Genomic DNA, 26,523 nt, shown 5'->3' with positions numbered 1-26,523 from the left:
TGATAACCGTAATTAGCATGTTCCTTGACACTGACAGAAGTGAAAACTTTATCAAAGGGACGAAATACAACATTAAATTGGCTCATCAAAATTAGCCGCCCAAAAAAAAATTTTTTTCTATTTTTGAATTTTCAATATCGCATATCGTTAGTTCGTAGTTTATTCTTAATTGTTCGCTATAAATAATTGTTTGTTCTTTTGTTGTTTATTTAAAACAATTAATTAAAAATGGGGGGAAACGCCTACTATTTGGTTGCTGCCGCGGCACGCTACGCTCGGCTCGTGCGTTGTTTTAACTGTTCTAACATAACCTAACCTAACCAATTTTAATGAATTGCAAATTTAAAAAAAAATCGAGAACAAATAAATGTTTATAGAGAACAATCAAGAACAAATGGCGAACTAACGATGTAATAAAAAAAACATAAAAAAAAAATCTGGGGGGCTAACTTTATTGAGCTCATTAAATTTACATTAACATAAGATAACATAATACAAATTACATCAATAATAATATTTATTATGTTATCATACTCCCTTAGCTCTCATCGTTCGAGTCGACTTTATCCTAAAGAAGGTTACATACCCAAGCATGAAGAGTTACCCCTTATTCATAATAGTCTGCTAACTTAAAGCATTGCTAATTCTCACTCTGTCTTCTTCTATTGACCTAAGTCAGAATGAGAAAAAACACTCCTAAGCGGCTGTTTTAAGTTAGCGGACCATTATGAATAAGGGGGTAAGTCTTATTCATTTAGACGACCCCTATAGCTCAGTGGTAAGTGCCGACTGAGCTGTGGTCCACCCCAGTTGTTCATTTTTGATACCCAGAAACCTACGTACGCATTCATTAGAGAAAGTGTCTACTCCAATGATTAACATGTTACAATCCCAGGTTCGAATCCCGATAGGTGCGAGCATTTATATGATGAATATGGACGTTTGTTTCCGAGTTATGGATAGATTTTATATTATGTATTTATGTATCTTTAAGTAAGTATATTGTATTAAATATATCATTGTCTTGTATCCTATGCTATGACTATGCCTAGTTTGCGGCAAAATAATTTGTGTAAAAGTGTGTCACTATTATATTATTATTAAATACTCACCAAATGCCCAGCGAGTCTTAAGAAGTTATTACTTCAACAATTAATTTTTCATTTAAATATTTATATTTAGGCATGTATTTGAAGCAAACGAAGTCTCTCCTAGTAAATACTATATACTTTTTATTTACCTACCAGTTACCATGTAGGCTACATTGCACAGGATGCCGGCTAGATTATGGGTAACATAACGGCGCCTTTTTCTTACGTGAAGCAGTAATGTGTAAGCATTATTGTGTTACGGTCTAAAGTGCGCCGCAGCTAGTGAAAGGTAAAACTAAGTAAAAGAGACTTAACATCTTCTGTTTCAAAGTGGCGAGCGTAACTATAGTGTCGATTTGTTGGGTTTTTCAATAATCATTAATAATTAATTTTTAAATTTAATGGGCAGAGCATATCAATTACCATCAGCTGAACGTCCTACTCGTCTCGTCCCTTATTGTCATAAATCGACACTACTAGGCGTGTAATTACTGAATTTACACAAATTAATTACAAAACTTACAATTTTTATATTCAATTTTATTGATATTTTTAAGTACTGTGTCCAAGGTACACAGGATATGCCATTTGTTACAACTACATCCAAAAAGTAGGGGGTTGCAACTGGACCATAATTCTGTATTGATATAAACCTTTACAAAATATTCAAAACAAAAAAATATGTGTTGCAGATTATTTTTAATTTACATATTACAATTACAATACAGTTCTTTTTTGATCTATTTATCGTTGACATGTTCATGCAAATAAAAACTTTGACTATACGTTGCATTACAATGCTGCCTAATAAAGATGCCAATACCTATATTACAGTTTTAGGGAGCTCTATGGAACCTATTCCGAGGTTATATGGTTACACCCTGTATAGTCCATTGTTAGGTAATGATAAATCGAATCAAGTACACATGTAGATAGTATATAATATCTAATAATTCGCTGATGATTTTTTTTTAAAGTTTTTCCATAAAACTATGAAAGTACTTATTATCGGATATAAATAAGGAGGGCGGATGGATATGCCCGATACCATAGAGTAACGATATTTTATACCTTAGTATTTTCTTCGACTAACGCGAGTGTTACACGTTTAAATAAAACACTTCTAAAAGGATTAAGACGCGTGTAATTGTAACTGTGTTTTACTTTAGTTTTTCCCAGTCCCTCTGTAAACTCTGAAAAAGTCACGAAACATCGATTTAGCTAACATAATAATAAAAATGTAACTTTTTCCCAAAAATATAATATTAATATTAATACTTTAAAAATTGTTTTATTTTATATCTTTATTAATATAGCGAAATTGTCGATAAAAGAACTAAAACCATTTGCAATTGTTAAGAAGTAGAAGCACATGTGGTACTTGTAAATAAACAAAAGTCTATCCGCCCAAAAGCTTTAAAGCAAATTTCTAATTCACTGCGCGTGAATGACTAAATGCATACTTGCATATAATGAGTCTTTTGTTTATCCGAATCCATCTTTAATGAGTGCAGACGCCCTAACACATTTGGCAAGGGGAAAGCCTAGGTCACCCCACAGGCGTAGCTGATGATACCTAATGAATTCAAGGGGAGCCTGTCGAGGGTAGGCGAAGCTGAGCTTGCAATATATCGCCCCAGCCATTGCATCCGGCACCTACCCTATTTAATTAGTGCACATTACAGTGTCACAGTTTAAACATTAAATATGCAAAATACATATTTTTAAATATTATGCAACGTTGCGGATATTGAGAGACTTATGCAATAACAGTTTGCAATATGGTCGCAATAAGAATTTCATAGTGAAAAATCGCCATATTATATTTTATTAAATAAATTCTAATTTTAATCATTTTTCATTTTGAGTCTTACATCTTTGTGCCGTTTGGTGTCAAGAGACTTGGCCCCTGGGGCCCAGAGGCACAGAGAATGTACAAATCTTCTCACCTCAATAGGGCTACCGGCAACCCAAGTGCTGGCAGCTTTTTCGGTCAACGGATCAGCCAAGCTATCCAACGCGTAAATGCTGCCAGTATTCTTGGTACGCTTCCCAGTAATGATAGTTTTAATTTTATGTAATCATAGTATTAAACAAAAGATAAAAATTAAGTCCTATAGGTACGTATAGAAAAAAATTAAACAGAAAATACCTACATTCCTATCACGTATATATTTCATTCTTCCCTTTATCGTTTCTGGAGGAGTTGGGTGGCAGGAATAAGAAATATATTCCAATCAAACAAAATAAACATGCAAAATAGGCGCACAGTCGCCGAGATGCCAAAATAAGCCCGACTATACCGTACTAAACAAACTTATTATGTTTATGAATAACTAGCTGACCCGGCAAACGTTGTTTTGCCATATAAAGTATAATTCACGCGATAGTTTTATAAGTCATAAAATATTGCCTATATTATAGCCTGTACATCATTTTGTTCTATTGTCAATAATTTTTGCAGCGCACGCAAAAATAGGTTTTCGATTTTACACCTTGTGTTACAAAATAGCAATATTATTACGGATCCCTAATTTTGAAAAAAAAAAAACATAGCCTATAGCCTTCCTCGATAAATGGACTACCCAACACTGAAAGAATCATTCAAATCGGACCAGTAGTACCAGAGATTAGCGCGTTCAAACAAACAAACAAACACTGCAGCTTTATAATATTTTATATTGTATATAACATATAATGCAACATTCACTGTAGGTTTCCCTTTATTATTTAAATAATCGTTTTAAAAAAACAACAGTTTAATTAAATAAGTTTTAGCGATGAATAAATGTAATACTTAATACCTGTACAATTGCATGTTGTGTAGAATTTCGGTAATTAGATACAGCAAAATACACACACATATAGTTCAGTACTAATGATATAGTACAATGTCTTATGAAACTAGTTTACCTTTGAATAAAAATATATATCTTTTACGTCAATAAATTTCTGGAAACCATTAATATCTCAAACTCCAATAGGTACCGCATTGATTGACCACATGGCTTTTTGTAATAGTAAAAAAATTAATTCTGTGCTAAATAAAAATAGTAGAGATTTAAATTTGGTATTGTGAGACATAGACAGTTTGACAGTAGTGGAAACATTAGATGCCATCTCAAGTACGAGTTCTAATCGTCCACCATTAACGGCCGTTTTCAATAACCTATCTATACTTAGTTTAACTTACTAGACGTAGACAAATCTATCCTTTTACGCTTACTTACATTTCAATAACCTATTGACATAAAGCATTGGACTATAACTATATTGGTAATAACTATGCATAGATAAGATCTTGTCATTAAACGGTGATAGCAATGTATCCGTAACTAAGATACGTTAGTGAAAACGGCCGTTTATGTATCGGTAAGCCTGCTTCCAATGAATTATTTAAAAGAAAAAAATCATGTCCGTGAAAATTCTCTTAATTTCTTCATGGGTTAATGTTGTTATTGTTATTATTACAAAATAAAATTGCCAGAACTTTTCCACGACTGAATTACCTCTAGCAATTTTTTGTACAACGTAATGAGAAGTTTACTTCTAACAACAATTTAAAAAAATGTAGGTAGAATATATGTATCGATAAAGTGAACCACAGAACAGTGAATGATTTGCATAAGACACATTTAAATAAGACATTATTTTTCTTTGACTAGCAGTAATTACAGACATTTAAAAAGAATACTTAAACTGCTTGATAAATAAATAAACATTTAATTATTATTTCAGTTGGTTTAATGCATAGACGTACACTAAACTAGCGTATATACAAACAAAGCGTTCGTGAGAGAAGAACATCTCCAACGGAGATACACCAAGATAGTAAGGGGAATCTATTGCTACTGTAACCGATTTTTGTTGACAAGTCGTAAAAGGGTTAGCCTCGCTTGGCATGAGCTCCTTATTTACCTTTGTTTTTACCAGTGGGAGGCTCCTCTGGAAGCCGTCTGCCCAATTAATTGTTGTCCATGTCATATTATAACTCATAAAATATGTAGTCTATTTTTTTTTAATGACAAAATCAATAAAAATATTTTTATCCGTCTTACAACCGAATTCGAGGATTACGCAAAAAGAATGGTCACTTAGTGATAGAGAACGCTGTACGCCAATTCTTAAAGCTTTGAAATATATTTACTTGAAAATGTTAAATTAACTATAATATCAAAGTATTCTCAAATTGCAAAACTATCACAATGCTGGTCTGTCAGTGGGGCGCATTCACGGCTGTCTACCGAACTCTACCCACGTAGGTATAACTTGCGTTCCAGCCGTTTGTTGAAGATAGAATACTGAATTATATTGCCAGTTGTAGACCAGTGGGAGGTCCTTTGCACAGGTTGCCAGCTAGATTATGGGTACCACCACGGCGCCTATTTCCGCCGTGAAGCAGTAATGTGTTAACATTACTGTGTTTCGGTCTGAAGGGCGCCGTAGTGATATTACTGGGCAAATGAGACTTAACATCTTGTCTCAAGGTGACGAGAGGAATTGTAGTGCCGCTCAGAATTTTTGGGCTTTTCAAGAATTCTGAGCAGCACTGCATTGTAATTGGTAGGGCGTATCAATTACCATCAGCTGAACTTCCTGCTCGTCTGGTCCCTTATTTTCATAAAAAAAAGTATTTTGAAAACTAACTAAATTACGTTAGTTCTAAGTCTATTTGTATTTGCACACATTTAAATAGAATATTAAGTTTGGCAATGGCGGCTGTAAAGGACAAAGACATCCCGTTAAATAAATAATACAAATTGTTGCAAACACTATATTAACATACTATTATTACAGTCGGTTTAATCATTGTAAGATGTATTTTTTAGCTAAATGTGACTTTAGCGCCGCTCTTTATACGGCTAAGTGAAGAAGATGCTATATCCTGTAATGGTCCAGCTTTTTATATCAACGCAGATGTAATTAAACATTCTTTTAATAGAAAGTAGAGCCCAGTGTCGATCACATCCAAACAGGAAATGAAAATTGCGTCGCTCTCGGGACATTGCCTCGAAGCACATGAGTAAATAAAACAAGTACAGAGGGAAAGCTTCATGCAACTACTACGCGAAATGGTAGCACTACAACAATTTAACTATAACTTTTGTATGAAATCTTGTATCTAGGGTTATTTAATATCGATGATCAAAATATAATAAATCTAATAAAAAAGCAATTGTGTGGTTTTATGAAACCAGGATGCAAGTGAAACTTTTTTTCACAAAATAACATAGGTATTCAAAATCAGCATAGAAAAAAAAACAAATTTATATAGTATGCTTTACATTTCATAAAATAAAAAAAAACTTTATCAAGTGTATGGGGTTCGAACCTACTCTTCCACCCGAACGCAATTGCAGCCAATATGCGAACTTTGGGCGCCGCCTGACCGTCACGCGACATGCGACACATGAAATAGTTTGAGATGATGTGATAAAAGTTTTACTTTAAAAATGTTTTGTTTAATTTCTCTTAACTTTTTGTGACACTATCAAAATTGGTAACAATTTTGCCCGCTCCTAAGAAGCTTTGCCTCTATACATAATTACTCATGTGCGCGTAGTGATTAGTTCGGTGTGAAAATGTGTAAAAACTCTCATTACATATAAAATGTATCTACATTTTATAACTATTTGCTGTTCATGTCTATACTTATGCTTTCACATTTTTTATTATGGGTCCCGATTATGTGATATCGATAAATTTATGTCAGAAAGCTTTTAATTATTTTGAAATGCTTCGAAAATTATATTTCTTAGCTCGCTTAGGAATCAAATTAAGATTTTTTACTAGTATAGTATAGTGTGAAGTGGTATCTGTATTCAAGACATTTTAGTAACACTGCCAATAAAAACAACCGGCAACCAAGAGATTATAAGTGTTGTGTTCAAAGAAATTTTAACTTCTTATACTGCGGCCATATTTTAGCTATAAGGTTCTATTTTCTTTATAGCGACAAGTTTTGGAGTTATTTTTGTTTTGATAAGTCAAACGAGTTGTAAACTCCTTACATAATTACACCCATATATTAGTCATACGAATCCAAAAGCAAAAAATTTAAAGTAAATCATGAATACTTCTGTGTTTACGTATATCGTAGGAATATACTATGGTTGGGGTTCGCTCCAAATCACACAATTAGTTGCACTGTATGTCAACTCGCTTTACATAAATAAAAAAAATCTTTAGCAAATTCTACACTAATAAATGGAGAGCTGTTTTTTCCTTCGGTTATACTGCAAAATGTACTGAACCAATCGGAATAATACTTATACCAAAAGATGCAGCACGGTTCGGAGGTTTAAGGAAATAATTAAGGGTTGCTGATCCAGAACCTATATTTTTTTGAAGTACCATATATTCGCAATACAAATAATTCAGTCAGTGATGTAATATGACAATTCTTACAATGAGCGCGCGCGGTGTACTTAATTTATATGGCAAAACATCGCGATCGTTTTCACCTAGTTTTAAGTGGCTTTACTCTGTGTCAATTCCATTAATAATAAGTATTCTTCCCCTTAAATAATACTCTAACAAATGGCTATTTCGCATTATAAGCAATAAATTTATTTTTATTTTATTTATTTATTTACTAATAATTAAACAGCTTTATATTACATTGCAATAGACTTACAAATATGCAAATTTAGGATTAATAATTACAAAACCTTAATAGGAATATATCTGTTAATTTATACTACTTTTATTACGTAGGTACTGATTACCAACGGTGGATTTACACTAGGGGTAGTTGGGGCAAGTGCCCAGGGCGGCAAATTTTTTAGGGCGGCAAAATTTTGAAAGTAAAATAATTTTTTTTAGTCTTATTAATGTTGCTCAATATAATTAATTAATTCTGTTAATTAATAATTTGTGGTTTAATTTATAATTCAAGAAATTCAATTTATCCATTATTTGTAAATTATAATTTTGGCACGTTTTGTAAAAATTAATAATAAAAACGATTTAATCAATTTATTCCCTTGGAGATTTCAAATAATAATCGATTTTTTTATTTTCTGGAATTACAAAAAAATAATTAGTATTTGTTTTGATAAAGTTTCTTCAATTAATTAGTTATTTTAGTTTTGAAAAATAAAATATATAATCTATAAATTTAAGTAAAATTATTGGGGCGGATTTTTTTCCGGTGCCCAGGGGCGGCATTAAGTTTAAATCCGGCCCTGCTGATTACTGATACTACTAATTGCTGAGAAAATATAAAATGCTGTCTGAATTTTGATATAGTAACGGAATGCTTTCTTTTACTTCGACTCAAAATCAAATCTGGAACACGTAACATAAGATTAGCTTTTTTTATGAAAAAGGACAATCGAGCGTACCTGGTGTTAAGTGATCGTTGCCGGCCTTTAAGGAAGATTTACGCGTTTTTTTTTAAGGAACCCATGTCGTTTCGTCTTGGAAACACCGCACAATGAAGCTCATTCAACAGCTTTTTTGTAAGTGGAAGTTCCTTGTAAACCGCACTGTAGAAGAACGCCACACATCCAGATGGTGAGGATGATATCCTAATTTGTGGCGTGTCGTGCGAAGGTGGAATTCGGCAGCAGGACTCAGGTGAAACAGCAATTCGGAACTCTCCCCGTGATGAATGTGGTAGAAGACACACAATGAAGCGACGTCTTTAGGCAACGCCGGGTGATAGGGCCTTTCATAGATCACTGGGTCCCCGACAATTCGAGCCGCTCTGCGTTGCACGCTGTCAAATGGTTCGAATGATTTTATTCAAACAATCGACAATAACACGGTACGTCAGAACATCCCAGACCCATAAGTGCGAGCGACCCCGCGACTTTCTACGTTGTTTTATTACTTGATAGATGTACCTTATCTAAATGTCACACACGTCAATATAATTAAATTAATATGAATTTATGGACAAGCATTAATCACTAACAGATGTGAACGCTGTTACAAGTCGAACGTGTCATATTGTGTCTAGGGTTGTCAACCATACTCTAAAGTAGAGTATTGGACTCTATTTAATGTAGGTATACTCTATAAACTTTGACACTAATAGAGTACGCTCAAATACTCTTTACAAAACCTTATTTTTTTTTAAAAAACAATAGTAATAAAAAAAATATGAATAGAGTAAATAATGTAGAGGAAGCTCGTGAGGTTTGTAAAAATAGAAGCAGTGGCATTCTGTTGTCTCTGCCTACTCCGACGGGAAATAAGGTGTGAGTGTGTTTGTGGCTTTTTTGTACATGTCTGTCTACATAGCAAAGAAATTTATATTTACTGAACTATATACATATAAACTGTGTGCAAAACATTAATGTGATAATGGGCGTAACATGTGCTACCTGACAAAAGCGAAAAATTTACAAAAATCATAACGGAGTGGTATCTACGAGAATGCAAAAGAAGCAAAGGGCGACAAATAAAACGATGGGAGGATGACCTTAAGAGAGTAGCTGGCCCTGAGAGAGAAAGATGGAAGTCTTTGGAGAAGGCCTTTGTCGAAGGACAAGCTGTTAAAAAATCGTAAGGAATTAGTTAAGGATATTTATTTATAAAGATGTTATTATTAGTATCAGCAATAAATATTTTTTTTTATACATATATACTGTTTTGTATCCATAGCCATAAAAACTCGGGCGTTAATTACGGATTATATACGATTAGATACGTCAAATATATATGATATTTATTTTTATTTATTTGTACTCTTTATTTACCCTCATCCAGAAAAACTCTACTTCTTCCAGAAAATATTGACAACCCTAAATGTATCCAATGTGATACATTGACAAACTCAATTACGCAATCTATTGGAAAACGTAAACAATTTCCATAAATCTCATACATAACGGCTCACAACACAACTTTCTCTCGTTTCTCCAACTTAGATTACGAGTGCGACCCTGCGAATAATATAGTTCACTTCATTTAATATTTGTTATATAACAGATAATATAATTAAGCTTTCGTTAATGGTCGAACAAAACTGGTTTGACGGCCTTGTTGAATTAAATAACTGCTTTCTTTGCGCCTATACTCTCAGAGAAGCTAAAGAGGAGAATTTCACGACTTCTAGCATACGTAAAAAAAAATACCGAAAAAAAAACTACGTTTAAAAAACCGACTTCAAAAACGAAAAAATTATAAAATAACTAAAAATTTAATTTAATACTCTACTTATACCTTTACCTTTTATATTATAAAAATGCTATTATTTGTATGTGCTATTTATTGATAGGTTTTAAGTCGGTATTAAAAATTACGTAAATCGGTTCATAAATCTCAAAGTAATCGGTGTACATACATAAAGAAAATACCGATCGAATTGATAACCTCCTCCTTTTTGAAGTCGGTTAAAAAAACTGGTGCCAAATAGATTCTTGTATCTTAAAACCCATTTAAGATAATATACACTACTTTGTCAATTTTGAAGCAATGCGATTTAAAATTTTGGTTGGAATATTTGTACTTGGGAATTCACATACTATGACCTAACCTAAGGTAAAACCAAAACACACTATAATTTGTACCCTGTGCTGGAAATAATAATATATTTCCTGTTGCATATTTAAATGATTAATATTTAACATTATGCTAATAATGGACTCTCCGCTGTTTAATTATAACATTAAATATGATATATAGTATTATAATCAAATATTATAGATCATAGACAAAGGGTAGAGGAATTCAGCCTTTAACAGTTGCACATCCACTAATAAAAAAATAAAAGAAATGTGTGCATTTAAGTATCATTTAATTTGTTTTTATACAATTAGAAAGAAATGATTTTATTTTTTTTATACAACTAAAACTAAAATATTAAAATTTATTTAAATAAAATTTAGTTAAATTCACTCTAATAATGTTTCCATAACGCCTCAAAAGAAGAAACACTTAAAAACAATTTTAAAATAAACACTGGACAAATTTATCACCGTAAATCCAAAACGAATGCAATTATTATTCATTTTCAAAATCAAAACTTGATAATTTTTACTAAGCAAAAAAATACTTAAATTAATGTTGATTAATTGATGATATAATTCAATAAAAGCTGTTAATCATTGTAACGGGTTCAATTATGATTCATTGCATACATCTAAGATTTATTGACCTAATTTATTCGACTTCGTCTCGAAGAGCAGCGTCCAATACAACTAACAGAAAGTTAATCGTCTCGCGTGATCGCATCTCTCAGTCGATCACGAAATAGATCTAACACCTACGAGCGGTCGGAACAAATCGATCCATTACATCACCGAACAGGAAGTAACGTTACTGTTTATTCCCAACAATAATAACCCTAAAACTCGACATAAAACGCGAACTTTTATGCAATATCTAAATATACCGTTCTGTGACTGATGTATGAAACTGGTCGAATAATTAGCCAAGACACATGGTGAAAATATGTTTATGTTTTCTCACCTTGAAGATAATCCACAGTTATAACAAAAGCCAGAAGCAGATAATCTACAGTAATAAAAAAAGGCAGAATAAGATATCTACTACACGCAATTGTCAAAGATACCGTTTTCACTTAATATGTTAACTTAAATTGTGTCCTTCTCAAATATATTTTCTCCCAATTACACAGTACAACAGATAAAAAAAAACATAGAAACGTCTAAGCCAGCAAGACTCAATTCGTTCAGGACTTTGCATTACCTACAATAAATTTATTATTTATAAAGTTATTTTTAAATTGGGTAAGTTAGGCCAAGGTAGACTGACTTGATATATTTGGCGCCCTTGTATGACATACGACATTACATTCTTTCTCATTCTCTCATTTCACTGCATCGTTTATTTTTATATTGTTTTAAAATTTTGCTCGCAGCTATGTGCTATAATTTTTTGCCCGCCTTAACCCTACCCGTGTCTGCATAGGGGAGGTTTTTAATCAGTAGGGGGTGTCTGCATATGTGGACATAAAAGCCCCACATACTATGGTCCAGCTGCTTACCAAGCATTCGTCGTAAATATGTCATTTATATATTTACCTCCCCTTGAAAAAAAACACTAAAAAATTATTTTAGCAAAAGCGCTACCATTAAACCCATTCGTGCAATGCTTATATAATCAAATTAAAATAATTTAACTTTTAATAATGGAACATTATTACGGGCTCAAATATGTATTCGGGTAAACATTAATGATTTCTTGATATAGTTGTTCTATTCACAGTGTTATTATTAGGTGCTGACCGTGACGTCATCTGCGTGGACTATAACATTAAGCAACAAAAAATACGCCTGTATCGAGCCTGATAATATGTAGTCTATATGTTCAAATCAAAACGTTTATTGAACTCTCATAACATTGATTTACAATGTCTTAAGTTCAGTCATGCACTTAATCTCATAACAATAAATAAATAATATATATTGTTCTCACCTCTTGTTAATATTCATGGGATGCAATTAGAATTACCTCTAACCAGTAGTTGTTGCGTTTGTCTCGGACAAACATATATGTATGAAAGTAAAATTACTTAATTAATTAATAAATTACGCCGAAGCTAGTGGAATTACTGGGCAAATGAGACTTAACATCTTATTCCTCATGATGAAGAGCGCAATTGAAGTGCGTCTCACAATTTATGGGTTTTTCAAGAATCCTGAGCGACACTGTATTGTAATGGGCAGGGCGTATCAATTTCCATCAGCTGAACGTCCTGCTCGTCTCGTCCCTTATCAAAGAAACATATAAAAAACCGATAAACAGACTATTCTATAACGTACTTTTTGGTATCGGTACTGTTTGTAGAACACACAGCAAGTATTGTTTAAAAAAATATTCATTGTACAATTTAAAATTTTTTGCGATTAATATGTAAAGATTAGTCATAGTAAAATAACAATATAATTAAAAGTTATTGAAGTAGGCGTTTACTTTGCGGAAATCCATAATCATCCAAATGATTTGAGTTTTCTTTAGTGTTAATTCCGTCAATATTTGTCTTTAAACAATACGACACGTGTTTCGCCTCTACACGAGGCATTCTCAGGACGTGTTGACTCGCCAAAATCTGTCCACTGGACACTGGAGTTGTTTCAAGACAAATATTGGCGGAATTAACACTAAAGAAAACTCAAAACATTTGGATAACACTATAATTACCATGAATACAGCAACATTGCAACCATTCCTTCACAAAACAAATACAATATTCACGTAAACATTACTGAGTATTATCGCAACAAACGGATGTGATGTCGGCAAGTCCTATTTCCAGCATTTGAACTATTTTAGCTATACACCTAGGTCTTGTGTAAAAGTCTTTACATGTCCTGAGCCAACGGTGCGTGAACATGACTCTTGTGTTTGTAAGGATTGTATTCCAAACGAACATGAGACTTTATAAAGAAAAAAAAACATAAAAACCCTTTTAGTCGTGGAAATGGACTTAGTCATACTATTATAGTATAGTTTATTAGTATAGTTCTTGGCGAAATTTACTGACAGTGTGAGGACACTATACACACACAATAGAAGAGGTTCTATTTTGGTATGTGTAGTTGTAGGTTTTAATAATGGCTAAATTAAAATCCACAACTACACATACCTATATATTTAACAAAGAAAATACCATAATATGTTAATGTATTATCAGCTCTAATATTGAATTATATCATCAAATATTTAAATTTATTATGCGAAAACATAATCTGCTAAATTAAAAATACAAATAAAATATTTAAAGCCAAACGTCCGATATAACTGTATACGAAACCTGCTTGAAAACGTACTGACAGATATATCCATAGTCCTTATTCCTATGTCACTTTGTCTAATTTGTGTGATGAATTAAAATAAATAAACTTTTTTTTATTGCAGAGGAGGACAAACGAGCGAACGGGTCACTTGATGTTAGTGATCACCGCCGCTTACATCCTCTTCGAACAACAGAGGAATCACAGGAGCGTTATCGTCCTTTTTTAAACATTACATTTTTTTAAAGACCGTGTCTAACTAGAAATTGTTTAGCTCCGGCTGGAACCTTCATAGCCTCATTGCAAGTCATCTGTGACCAACTTTTGCTATCTAAAGAATGCAAGCAAATGCAACCACAATATGCTGCCTATACTTATCAACAGTCAATATTTTACGCGGCATTTTAAACACTTATTTATTAACATTGTGCGCGATTGTGCGGAAAATACTTTTAATTCACGCGTATTTGTTGCATTTTTGATATAATTTTTATTAATTCTAATATTACCATGATTTGAGGACTTATAAGTTTCCCGATGTTTCGGTATTGTTTCGAACGTATGTAAGATCAAACGGGTAACCTGGTGGGAAGTGAAAACCACTGCCCTTCAATTCCAGTCACATAACTGATGCTAATCAAGACTTACAATATATTATATACTAGAGTATAGACAAAGAGTACGAGAGAGAAGAACGTCTCTAACGGACATACAGATAGAAAAGGAAAGCGAATCTATTGTTCCTGTAACCGATTTTGATTGACAAGTCGTAAACAGTCAGCCACGCTTGATATTAGCTCTTCAATATTTTGAATATTAACACTAGCTCACGCATACATTGGACAAATCTAAATTGGATTCATCAAAATCATTTCAATAATACCAACACTTAAAAAACTTAGATAAATACGTCGTACAGTTTACTGTACGACGTATTTATCTAATATCATTTCGCGTAAACAACATTATAATTAAACAATAATTATGATTTTTGTAATAGAAAAAAATTCCTTATAGCGAGTCTATGTGAATCTGCAAATTTATATCAAAATCGGTTCATAACTGTATGGTAACCATACATATAACGACAAACACGCGACAATCATTTTCAAGACTGCTAAAATCTACTGAAATAACTTTAAAATCGGCCGATTTTCGAAAAAAAAAAAATGGAAAAAAAGAATATCTCCTTCTCGTCTTGTCTATAAAATTACTATATTGCGAATCTACATACTAAATAGTTTGCTTACTTCATGTGTAAAGTATGTTCCAGTACTTTATTTTAATTATAAAATCCTCATACACGAGATTCACTATGTTATAATAATATTTTAAGAAAACATTCTACATCACTACAGCTGATACCACGATGACACCACACATCACTAACTGACCACACTCGTAAGCTTATCCGAACAGTATCGATGTAAGTACTCGACAAACTACAAATCGATTCACGACTCGATGTGTGTTTGGTCGGAAGCAACTCGACGCACTGGCTCGCGATACGGGCCTCGCTCGCGTACACTAACGACAGTCAAAGAAATGCAGGGTTGTCAATAACAGTTTAGACAGTCATAACACACAATCTGCGCTTGTATTTAAATTCACGTGCGCATGGGAAGAAAATATTTGTTCATAAAAGCACGTCAATTGGGTGTTTTTTTTTTATGAAAAGAAGGGCCGAAACCAGCAAGGCACACAGGTGATGGTAATTGATAAACCCTGCCCATTACAATGCAGTGCCGCTCAGGATTCTTAATAAACCCAATAATTATGATCGGCTATACAATTACTGCGCTCGTCACCTTGAGACATAAGATGTTAGGCCTCATTTGCCCAATAATATCACTAGTAAATTATTATATAAATTTTAAAAACACAGTAATATTTACACATTACAGCTTCACGGTAGAAATAGGCGCCTTACATTTCAACACGACATTTAAAGAATCTTATTGTTAGAATACAATAGATATATATACCTACAGGGAGTGACAATAACATAATATTAGTGCCAACACTTGGTAAACGTTATAAAGCTACACTAGTTCGTAAAGGGGCTTCGACGTGCGGAGAAGAACTGATAAGAAACTCCCAGCCCATCGATGCGTTAATTCTACGAGGTAATGAAAAGGCGCCAGAGCCAAGCCTACGAACAATAAGAGTGTAAAGGATGTCTAGACCGCGAGCGAGGTTAAGCCCTGATGTCACTAATGACACTACAACCAACCGACAGACTTTAATAAAACTCAGTTTCACTAAAACTACTTTAAATGCCAGTCTTGATTTCGATTAAGAACAAAGCGATTTGACCAAAACATTTTAAGCGCGTTCTTGAAAACCGGGTTTACATGTAAAAAACAATAGATTGTATCAAATTACTCTCAAAACTGCCATTGATAAGTATGAACATAAAATTCTTATATTTCAATGTTTTTATTAATATAACGACAGTGACAACTTTTGAATGCGATCAAATAATAAGCTAAGCGTCCAAAATTCAGCGGTCAGCATTTAAACGGGTGTAGGCCATAACTGCGTATAGTTATGTTAATGAAATGCGATTTTAAAGTAAAGTAAACTTATTCCAAATTGTTCTAATCGCGTTCTACTTCAATGGAGAAATCAGCCGTAAAAACAGCTATGTTTAGTTCTACATCAGTGTTGTTCACAGTACAATGTCGTTAACAATACAATTTTAGTGAGAAGGATAGGCTTGTTAAATTTTTAAAAAGTAAAAAAGACCTAGCTTATTAATTACACGGGTAATTTAGGTTTTGTCTAATATGTCTTAATTTAAAGATTTACCAATTTTGCGATTGATAATGGAAAATTATTCTTAATATCTTTACTATTATTAGTACTCGTATATGACACCGATTGATATCAGGTGGGATATCTGCTGGTTCTCGCGATTTTCATAAAATTTGTTTAGTAATTTTCTAACAACGTGACAGCCCTAGTGCATACGGCAAAGACAATAGACGGTAGGAGCAATCGTGACGAGCCCGATATGAACGAGCCCATGCAGTTACATTTGAATATTGAAAACACTGACTCAGACCGCGGTCACGGGGTTCAGACTAATCTCACATCACCATTCCCATACAGTCACATACGTCCTCACTATTGCTGGCGTGCCATGGGAACTTAATACCGATCATATATTTCATAACATTGCAACCATGGGGTTACGGACTTGAGTGCAAGTGAAATTCTATGTACTAGGGAAACATAACACATTTCCTATACTTTAGCATTGTTATGGTTGGTAAAGCGGCTTACAGTTCAGGGCTTCCATTACCCTTTTTACCAAGTAAAACTATTTTAGTAATATTAACTAATTATATTAACATTCGACTTATTTGGTGATAGTATGTTTATAGTTTATGATTCTACTGCATAATTCTTCCAATTTTTTTCTATTTTTGCTTTAATGCATCTAGTCTTTACTGCAACTTCTAATATTTTTTCAGTAAACACTTTGGTTACACTTATCAACTTATTCTGTTGCCTAATATTGGTCCATTGCATAGATTTTCTGTATAGCGTGAGATATGTCCTGCGAATTGCCACTTGATCTTCAGTAAGTGCGTATGGTTCTACTTCATAATTCTTCAAAATTTTCTATTTTTGACTTAATCCAGTCTTTACTGCAACTTCTATTAGCTCATCAGTCAACTCTTTGTGTACACTATCAACTTATTCTATTGCCTAATATTGGTCCATTTCATAGAGTATCAGCTGTATAGCACGATATTTGTCCTGCACATTGCCACTTGAGCTTCAGTGCAAATATAACTATACATATGCCCTTAAAACAATTTTTTTTATAAGACACTAGAGCAGGGGTGCTCAAGCTTGAACTGGTGGCGATCTACTTCAAAATTGTTGGGGATACCGAGATACCGATCTACGATCGATCCACTCGGTGTACGCAGTGTAGGTCTGCTCTAAAATGTCAATGAAAAAACTCATAATTACTCAAATTTGAGAGATTTTTGGTTCTTACAAAACAAACGAGTTCTAGTGTCCAAAGTTCTAAACTTAACGAAAGACTGACTTTGGATGTTGAAGCGTGAGACTGGATGTCCTCAGGATACTTTACATAAGATGGTACGTAGTTACCGAGTACCAATCGCAAGATGACGTATGTTCGTCAGTAAGTCGGATGCGATATTTTGACTTAGTTATCTTCATCTCAGAAAATACAGACAAGTAAGTTCACCCAAACATTGCCGTCAGTTGATGAGGGGGTTATACGGGCCGAATTGTGGATCGAATGAATGTTAGTAGTTTATTCATAACATTTTGTTTTAGTTACCTAAAACAAAATCTGTGAATAGTTCTATAGCGAATTTTTTTCTCGAGATCGTCTCAAAAAGTATTCGACCGTTTGAGCACCCCTGCACTAGAGTGAGTAAAGCCTTCTACACGACAATTTGACTGCTTCTTTCACGGCTGATTAAATAACGTAAGTCTCGAGCGTACCGAGGAAACATAAACAGTAGAACAAAACCGAGTGCAGTCGGGCGTAACACGAAATGCCGAAGGGAGTAACAAGAAAGTTCAATAACGACTGTGGTCCACGCTGGTTGATGGCCGCGCCTTAAAAGGCAACGCGCCAAGTACTCGCTCAAGCAACTCTGGTGACATTATAAATATTTATAATAATCAGACTTCCAACTTACGTAACATTGGAATTCTGAAAGCTTACGTCAGTTTATTTATAATTATAATATGGTTTTTCCTTTTTTATGGAAAAGGGGGACAAACGAGCGTACGGCTCATCATCATCAGCCGGAAGACTTCCACTGCTGGACAAACGCCTCCCTCAAATATTTCCACGAAGATCGGTCCTGCGCTGCCCTCATCCAACGTATTCCGGCGATCTTGACCAGATCGTCGGTCCATCTTGTAGAGGGCCTACCAACACTGCATCTTCCGGTACGTGGTCACCAATCGACGGGTTTACTGCGTACGGGCACCTGGTGTTATTTGATCACCGCCACCCACAAAATTAGACTCACTCTTGCAAAATCAGAGGAATCACAGGAGCGTTGCCGGCCTTTAAGGAAGGTGTACTTCCTTGAAGGTACCCACGTCGTATCGTCCCGGAAATACCGCACAAGGAAGCTCATTCCACAGCTTTGTTGTACGTGGAAGAAAGTTCCTTGAAAACTGAACACAACGCGACACATCCAGATGGTGGGGATGATATTCTAATTTTTGGCGTGTCGTCAATCAGATGAAATATCAATTTTACTGCATGATATTACATTGCGACTATATTCTTACGAAAATAAAATAGATAGTACGTACTATTATTGATTTATGTATTCAAATAATTTGCTAATAATATTAAACACGTCAATATCAATAAAGTTGGTTTCTGTTCCAAGAGATAATATTATTGTCATAATATACAACTCTATTTCCTCATTAGTTAGTACTAATTGGTAAGACAATATGTAAGTTCAATTGTTCATAATATCAATATAATTAAGAATACGAGTAACTAATTTATTATTTGTGTGGGATTTGAACCTTCCGGAGATAATGCCTGCAACGCTCCTGACTCAACGTGAAAAGAAGTTATGTAGAACATCTCTATTGGCGTTGGTTCACGAAGGTTTGGGACGAGACTTGTGTTGAGTTTTTTTTTTATGAAAATAAGGGACGAGACGAGCTGGACCGATGGTAATTGATTGATAATGAAAAACCTAGCAATTCTGAGTGGCACTACAATTGCGCTCGTCACCTTGTGACATAAGATGTTAAGTCTCATTTGCCCAGTAATTTCACTAGCTACCGCGCCCTTCAGATCGAAATACAGTAATGTTTACACATGACTGCTTCACTGCAGATATAGGCGCCGTTGTGGAACCCATAATCTAGCCGGCTTCCAGTGCAATGGAGCCTCCCACTGGTAAAAGATGAGATGTCGCCATTATGAAGTGATAAATTCTTGTGTGAGGGTAAACCGTAACGTAACGCGTTACGGCGCCAGTTTGTCTGGCTTACCTTTCTCTCACGCATACGGCAGCGATAGGTAGGCTCCTCCTCTCTCGCTCTAACCAATTGTTACTTTTATAGGATTAAATAATGATATTAATAATGTACACACACAAAAGTCTAAGGTACATATTTTACAAATTGTATCTAACAGTAAAATAATTTATTATAACAAAAATAAAAGACTTCATTAATACAAATCTTTCCTTACATTATCATATTATTCGACATAAAATCTAAGTAATAACCCAAGCTTTAATATTAAATAGTTCATCTTAAATTAGTTTAAGTTAACACTTCTGTTGGAAGTCCCGAGACGCACACGTCTTTTTGTTCGTAGCATCGCTGACGTCAAATCTATTTCTGTGACTGTTTTCTGTTATTGCAGTGATTTAAAAACCGTTTTTGAAAAGTTTTGAATTTGAATTTGCAGTATTGCCATTTCGCTACAAAAACCCGAGGAAAATTTTCAATTCACTACACATATCGGTATACAATAATGAAAGTTATTATAATTGGCCAAAGACCGAAAGAATATAAAAAAACATAACGGTCGTTTACTCATTGGGTGTTCGTCTGACCTCCAAGTGCCATATCGGAAACAATACGACCAAATGTTTATAATATATTATTAATGTAACCGCAAGTATTGTACATTATCATTCACGTCAGGGTTTTGTTACTCGACGGCGAATAACCGAGTGATTCAAACGACTTGTCTGTATATACGTCTATCTAATATATTTTATATATGTCGTGTCACAATGTTAGTTGCTATACTCCTCCGAAACGGTTTCAGCGATTTTTATGAAATTTTATGTGTATATTTCGTAGGACTGAGAATCGGTTTAGTTAAATTTTTATGCCCAAAATTTTATTTAATGCATTCTTTTAATTAATTTATATGGCAATACAGTCAGCTAGTATATTTATTCTAATATTTCTATATATATAAGAGTTTCTTGCACCGCTTCTTCTCTGTCAGAGCACCATTTGTTTTTATGTCTTTTATTTATTCATATACAGTTTGTTACATTGTAGGGGGTAATCTCTGGTTCTACTGAACCGATTTGCCTTTAGGATGAATACAGAATATCTCCTGTCTATTCAATCATTTTAATTACGTGACGTTTGGTTATGTTTTGAGGGAGGGAAAACTCGAGAAAGAAATCGTGATATTTGAGTTTTTTCAGAATTACTAGTCAGTGCTGTAGTTGTCCTCAACAGACTCATTTTTGTCCGATCAAGTTAGCGCGACAGAAATATAAAATATGAAGAATTTTTACCTTGATTCCGGCATAAAAATAATAGGCTATAATAATCGCAGGCTTTGCACAGGATGCCGGCTGGCGCTTCTTTCTGCCGTGAAGCAGTAATGTGTACGCATTATTGTATTTCGATCTGAAGGGCGCCGTAGCAAGTGAAATTACTGGGCAAATGAGACTTAATATCTTGTCTCAAGGTGACGAGCGCAATTGTAGTGCCGCTCATATTTTGGGATTTTCCATCAGCTGAACGTCCTGCTCGTCTCGTCCCTTATTGTCATAAAAAAACCTTAGCTCTTAAGGTTTCGCCTATAATAATCATTCACGATAGGGTTGAACGAGTTCTTTTTATGCGTCTGTGAAACAGTCATTAACACGAGTCATTTAGGACAAAAAATGGAAAAAAGCAAAAAGCGAACGAAATTAGATATTTCTGTTCGAAACGCGGAGTGCCTCTATTTTGGTGACAATTTTTGTTCCTTATTTATTTCTCACCGTGGATTCTCTTCAGAAACTACTGTACAAATGGACGGCAATGATATATGTAAAATTAAATTAAAATATTATGCTTATAGCAAAGATTTTTTAAATTAGTAATATAATTAGCATGTGTGTTTGGTATATTTTACCACATATCACGAGGACTGCGAAATGTATATACCTACATAAAATTAGGATATCATCCTCATTATCTGGTTGCGTGCGGTTTTCAAGAAACTTTCTTCCACGTACAACAAAGCTGTGAAATGAGCTTCCTCTTGCGGTGTTTCCGGGACGTTACGACATGGGTACCATCAAAAAATTCTGTAATTCCTCTGGTGTTGCGATAGAATGTGAACGGCGGTGATCACTTAGCACCAGGTGACCCGTACACTCGTTTGTCCTCCTTTTTTATAAAAAAAAGTGTTCAGAGGATTCGGCCGAATTCCACCACCGGACATTACGCAAAATGCGTCATTTCACCTGCATCATGTTGACCTATGGCACTCTAGTATATTTGGCAGTTTTCTCGAACCGATACGACTTAGGGACTTTCAGGATTAGATCATTGACGCCGACAGCGTGATGGCAACTCTGGTATTATGAATTTCCATGGGGGGTTGCCTTACCCCTTCCCTTCACGCGAGCCTGTTGCCCGTTTGCCCTCTCTCATGTCAAAGGAGGGTACCCAACAGAGAAAGAAGAAAAAATTATTTATTTTCATAACTGGTTATGTTAAATATTTGTTTATGAGAAAATGAGACAAAACATGCAAGAAATCACTTCACTTTGAGAGATAGTAATTAAAGCATAATTTAAGTAGGTAATAGGTAAGTGTTATAATGGTATTAACTGTGTTCTAATTAGAAGGGTGTGTGTAAATGTAATAACAGGCAACGGACGCCGTGCGACATACAAATGAGTGTCGTATCGCGGTGCCCTACGCCACAGGTTATTTTGTGATGCGTTGCGACTCAGTCCATCAGTTAAGTCCGTAATCAAGAAGGTATTATAATGTGCATAAAAGACATAAAACACACTCGATCGCGGGTAACGTATTAACACCTACTGAAAAAGTTAGGTATATAAGTTACTTAAGTTATCCTTGCATGTAAATACTAGTACATGATTACCTTCAGAGTGTTTAACACTGTTTAATAAAATTAAACTAATTTTGTTAAACACCCATACTATCTTATAAATAGACGCAGAGTAAAGTTACTCCAAGTTTAAAATCTCCCTGTCATGTAAGTCTGAGGTGACAAAGGTAAGATAGAGACAAAAAGTTTTAAATTTAGAATAACCTTACTTCGGGTATTAATAACACAATGTGTGAATTCGTAGCATTAATACGTATACGAGTAGGTACACTTGGCGTAACTTGTCGCAAACAATACAAGGGAACGAAGTCAATTAAAAAAGGGTAAGACCTAATTAGAGAGATGGGAAGGGTTCGCCTGCCGGACAATGCCTGCCGAATATAATAATATTGTACCTATTGTCCTATGTGGGACATTACTTATAAGTGAGTGATGCAACCGTGAGGCGACTGATATTGGCTCTATTTCATTAATAATTCATTGTAAATATACATGAAAATGTTCACTACGTCCATCAAATAAAAAAAATCAAACCACGTATTGGTCTGGAAAAATCTGAGTATTAAAGCAAAACCGATTTAATAATATAACAGCAATTTGAAAAATATTTAATATAAAATAGATGCCCGTTTTTATTCTATTTAGTTAAATGATAATTAAAATGATGTATAAGATTTAAGTTATATTTAAGACAGGTGACTGACTATATATATAGACTGTATCAATTATAAAATTTTCAACATTTCTACATTTTCTCACCATTCCTAAATATTTAATTAGCAACAAAAACTAAAAAAATCTTAAAAATCAATAAATCATTATTTTATTCTTCAAGTACATAAAACCTCCTGACAAGTAATATCTTCATTGCTAACAAGCGCCACCTATGTGTGAGTAGCTGAAGATCAACACATCGACGCCCGCCACCTATCGTATTCTTAAAAAACTAAAACATACACCTAAAGCGTAACGTAATCACTAGATGTCGCTACTGTGAAAAATTTGAACTACATACCGTTAAGTGGTAGCGCCCGCAGAGATACAGCATCGTCATCAATTTCATCTTCTATTTCTTCTTCGGTGATAGAGGGAGGTGCTGCCCAACAGCGAAGTCTTACTCCTCCGTTCACTGATTGAGTTCCGCTGTCAATCCTTACTCGGGGTAGACTTCTGGTCGAATATTCAGTGTTACTAGTTGGTGCCTAGAAAAAAAAAATGTCTTTAGGTATAAGTGCATTGCACGTAACTTTACACACATAATATACTACACGCGGGTGTAAGGAGCCTCTCTCTCTCAATTTTGAAATAAATTAATTACTGTTAACAAATCCATTTTGTTCGCCTCATTTCGGCAGTATGTTAATGTAATACTTTTACAAGCTACGTGAATTACTGCATCTGACCTAATTACATTCGAATGAATGGTGATACAAAGTTGCCTGAAGTCATCCGCAAATAGAAAACGATAAATAGCGCCATGAGGAGCACGCACTGCCCTTTTATGTTATTACTTACATGTTATACATTATGGATCGTTAAGTTTTTATTTTAAAATACACTATCTTTCTGTACTAAGTGAACAGAGAACGGACATAAAACGCGTTTTAACATTTGGGTTTCGGGTTATTGAAGTGCCTTTGTGCTCATTTTAAAATGCGCCTATTTTTTATATGGTAAAACTCTTGCAACACCAGAGGAACCTCAAAAGGGTTGCGGCTTTTAACAGTGCACCTGCCTGAAGCATCAAGGAATAAATGTAAAAAAAAATATAATCTAATCGTAATAAATATGATCAGAATACCCTGTGTTAATGTAAACATTAAGATTAAAATTTATATCATATTCAATAAAATAAACGGATAAAATAGGGCAATTAGCCATGTTAACTGAAACACCAATTAAAGTGGATGATGTCGTGACATGCCGTGGCTCAGTAATAATAATAATCAGTAATACTTCTCTTGTAACACCATAGGAATTATAGGAGCGTTGCCAGCCTTTTAGAAAGGTATACGCGCTTTTATTGATGGTAGCCATTTCGTATCGTCCTGGAAACACCGAACAAGGAAACTCATTCCACAGCTAGTTTATACGTGGAAGAAAGATCCTTGAAAATCGCATTGTAAAGGAAAGCCATACATCCAGCTAGTGGGGATGATATTTTGATTTGTGGCGTGCATTGCGAAGGTGGGCTTCGGCGTCAGGAATCAGATCAAACAGCTCTACGGACCTCCCCCTGATAAACTCCCGGTAGACGATACGTAATGAAGCGACGTCTCTACGCAACGCAAAGTGATCAAACCGTTCCCTGGTTCCCCTCAATTCGAGCAGCTCTGTGTTTCATGTGGATAAAGGGGTCGCCAGACCAGAGATGACAGCAATACTCCATATGTGGCCGAATTTGCGCTTTGTAGAGCGCTAAAATGTGGGCCGACTTGATGTATTTCCATGCTCTATTTATGAAGCTCAGCTTCTTTGAATTCAATTTGGCTCTGCCTCCAAGATGACCACGGAATTGGCAATCGCTCGGTAAGTCGGGACCCGTTATTCCGATATTAGGCGAGGCTTCCAGGGAAGTATTCACGAAAATATGAAAAATGTGTTTAAAAATGGTAAAAGCGCAAACTTGAGACTTCAATCATTTCTGAGGCAAGACGTCACAAGCGGCTGCCATTACGAGAGTCTTCACGCGTCATTCAAAGTAGATTGAGAAAATTGCAATAATTTGTGAATATGTTATTGCTAAAGCAAATAAAGTTAATTTCGAAAATAGTAAACATGTACCGACACTATAGAAAAGGAATCCAAAATCTGTCACTACGGCTATTTTGTTTTAATTATTTATTTCATATGGGAAGACCAACAGCGTACAATAATTTGCAATAAAAGAAACACAAAGCCAATAAAAGGTCCTCGCGGATAGACAACTGATAGTTTAAAAAAGTTAAGCACAACTTAAGTTAATACTGTCAACTATAGTAGTAGATACAAGTAATTAGCTCTAACAATTTAGTCTATGAATTCATTACTCAACAACTGTCTAGCCGATGCTACGCTTGTACCACAGAGTAGGTATGGATACTGACGTATTTTGTACAGAATAGGTCTTAGGCTGAGATCTATACAGACTCTAGGGTCGAAGCTTAGTATAATCTTTGATTTCGTTGTCATTTGACAGCTGATATTATGCTGAGCTTAAGCTAAGACAGCTCGATGCAAAAGATTTTTATCATACTGAGCTAAGTGTTACGGAAGTAAATTCTGAACGAAGTCTATGTATACTCTATAGATTCCAGCCTAAGTCTATGGTTGAGACAAGTAGTTGGTCGCCAGTTGCAACACACGAGAGCTTTGTATACTAATCTCATGTTCCCGGATGACGTCACCAAACGGCCGCTCGGTTCTTCGTAAATCATTTAGGTCATCGCGGAACTTAATTGCGACAATGTGGTACAGTCTGCTATCCTGATTAATTTGTATTATTTAAACCAGTGGATTTAATTACGACGAATTAATTACAAGAGGATATTTTTAAAGCTTTTATTTTTTATTTCATAAATAGGACAACAAATAGATATATACTACATAATTAGAAATGAAAAGGCGTAGTCCCTGGTTCGTGGAAGTCAGTCCTTGTCCATCCGATCCCAAAAAAAGGAGACAGTTCGGATCCGGCAAACTACAGGCCATTGCTATTACCTCCCTACTCTCCAAAATCATGGAGAGCATAATTAACCGCCAGGTCTTGGTATACCTTGAGGGTCACCAGTTGATCAACGACCGGCAGTACGGCTTTCGCCATGGTCGGTCGACTGGCGATCTTCTGGTATACCTAACACATAGATGGACGGCGGCTATT

The 26,523-nt window shown here is 34.7% G+C and overlaps 1 protein-coding gene across 1 annotated transcript in view; it reads right to left on the bottom strand.

The window, feature by feature from the left end:
• The window catches only part of LOC126971901 (ras GTPase-activating protein raskol), a 184,980-nt gene that overhangs the window by 98,081 nt on the left and 60,376 nt on the right, over positions 1-26,523 (bottom strand). Inside the window, exon 4 of the mRNA XM_050818415.1 lies at positions 23,680-23,866. Within this exon, the coding sequence (XP_050674372.1) occupies positions 23,680-23,866 (187 nt within the window). The remainder of the gene's footprint in view (positions 1-23,679; positions 23,867-26,523) is intronic.

The sequence above is a fragment of the Leptidea sinapis genome, chromosome 24 (assembly GCF_905404315.1).
Source record: "Leptidea sinapis chromosome 24, ilLepSina1.1, whole genome shotgun sequence".
Classification (NCBI taxonomy): domain Eukaryota; kingdom Metazoa; phylum Arthropoda; class Insecta; order Lepidoptera; family Pieridae; genus Leptidea; species Leptidea sinapis.
This window is presented reverse-complemented; position numbering and strand designations above follow the sequence as displayed.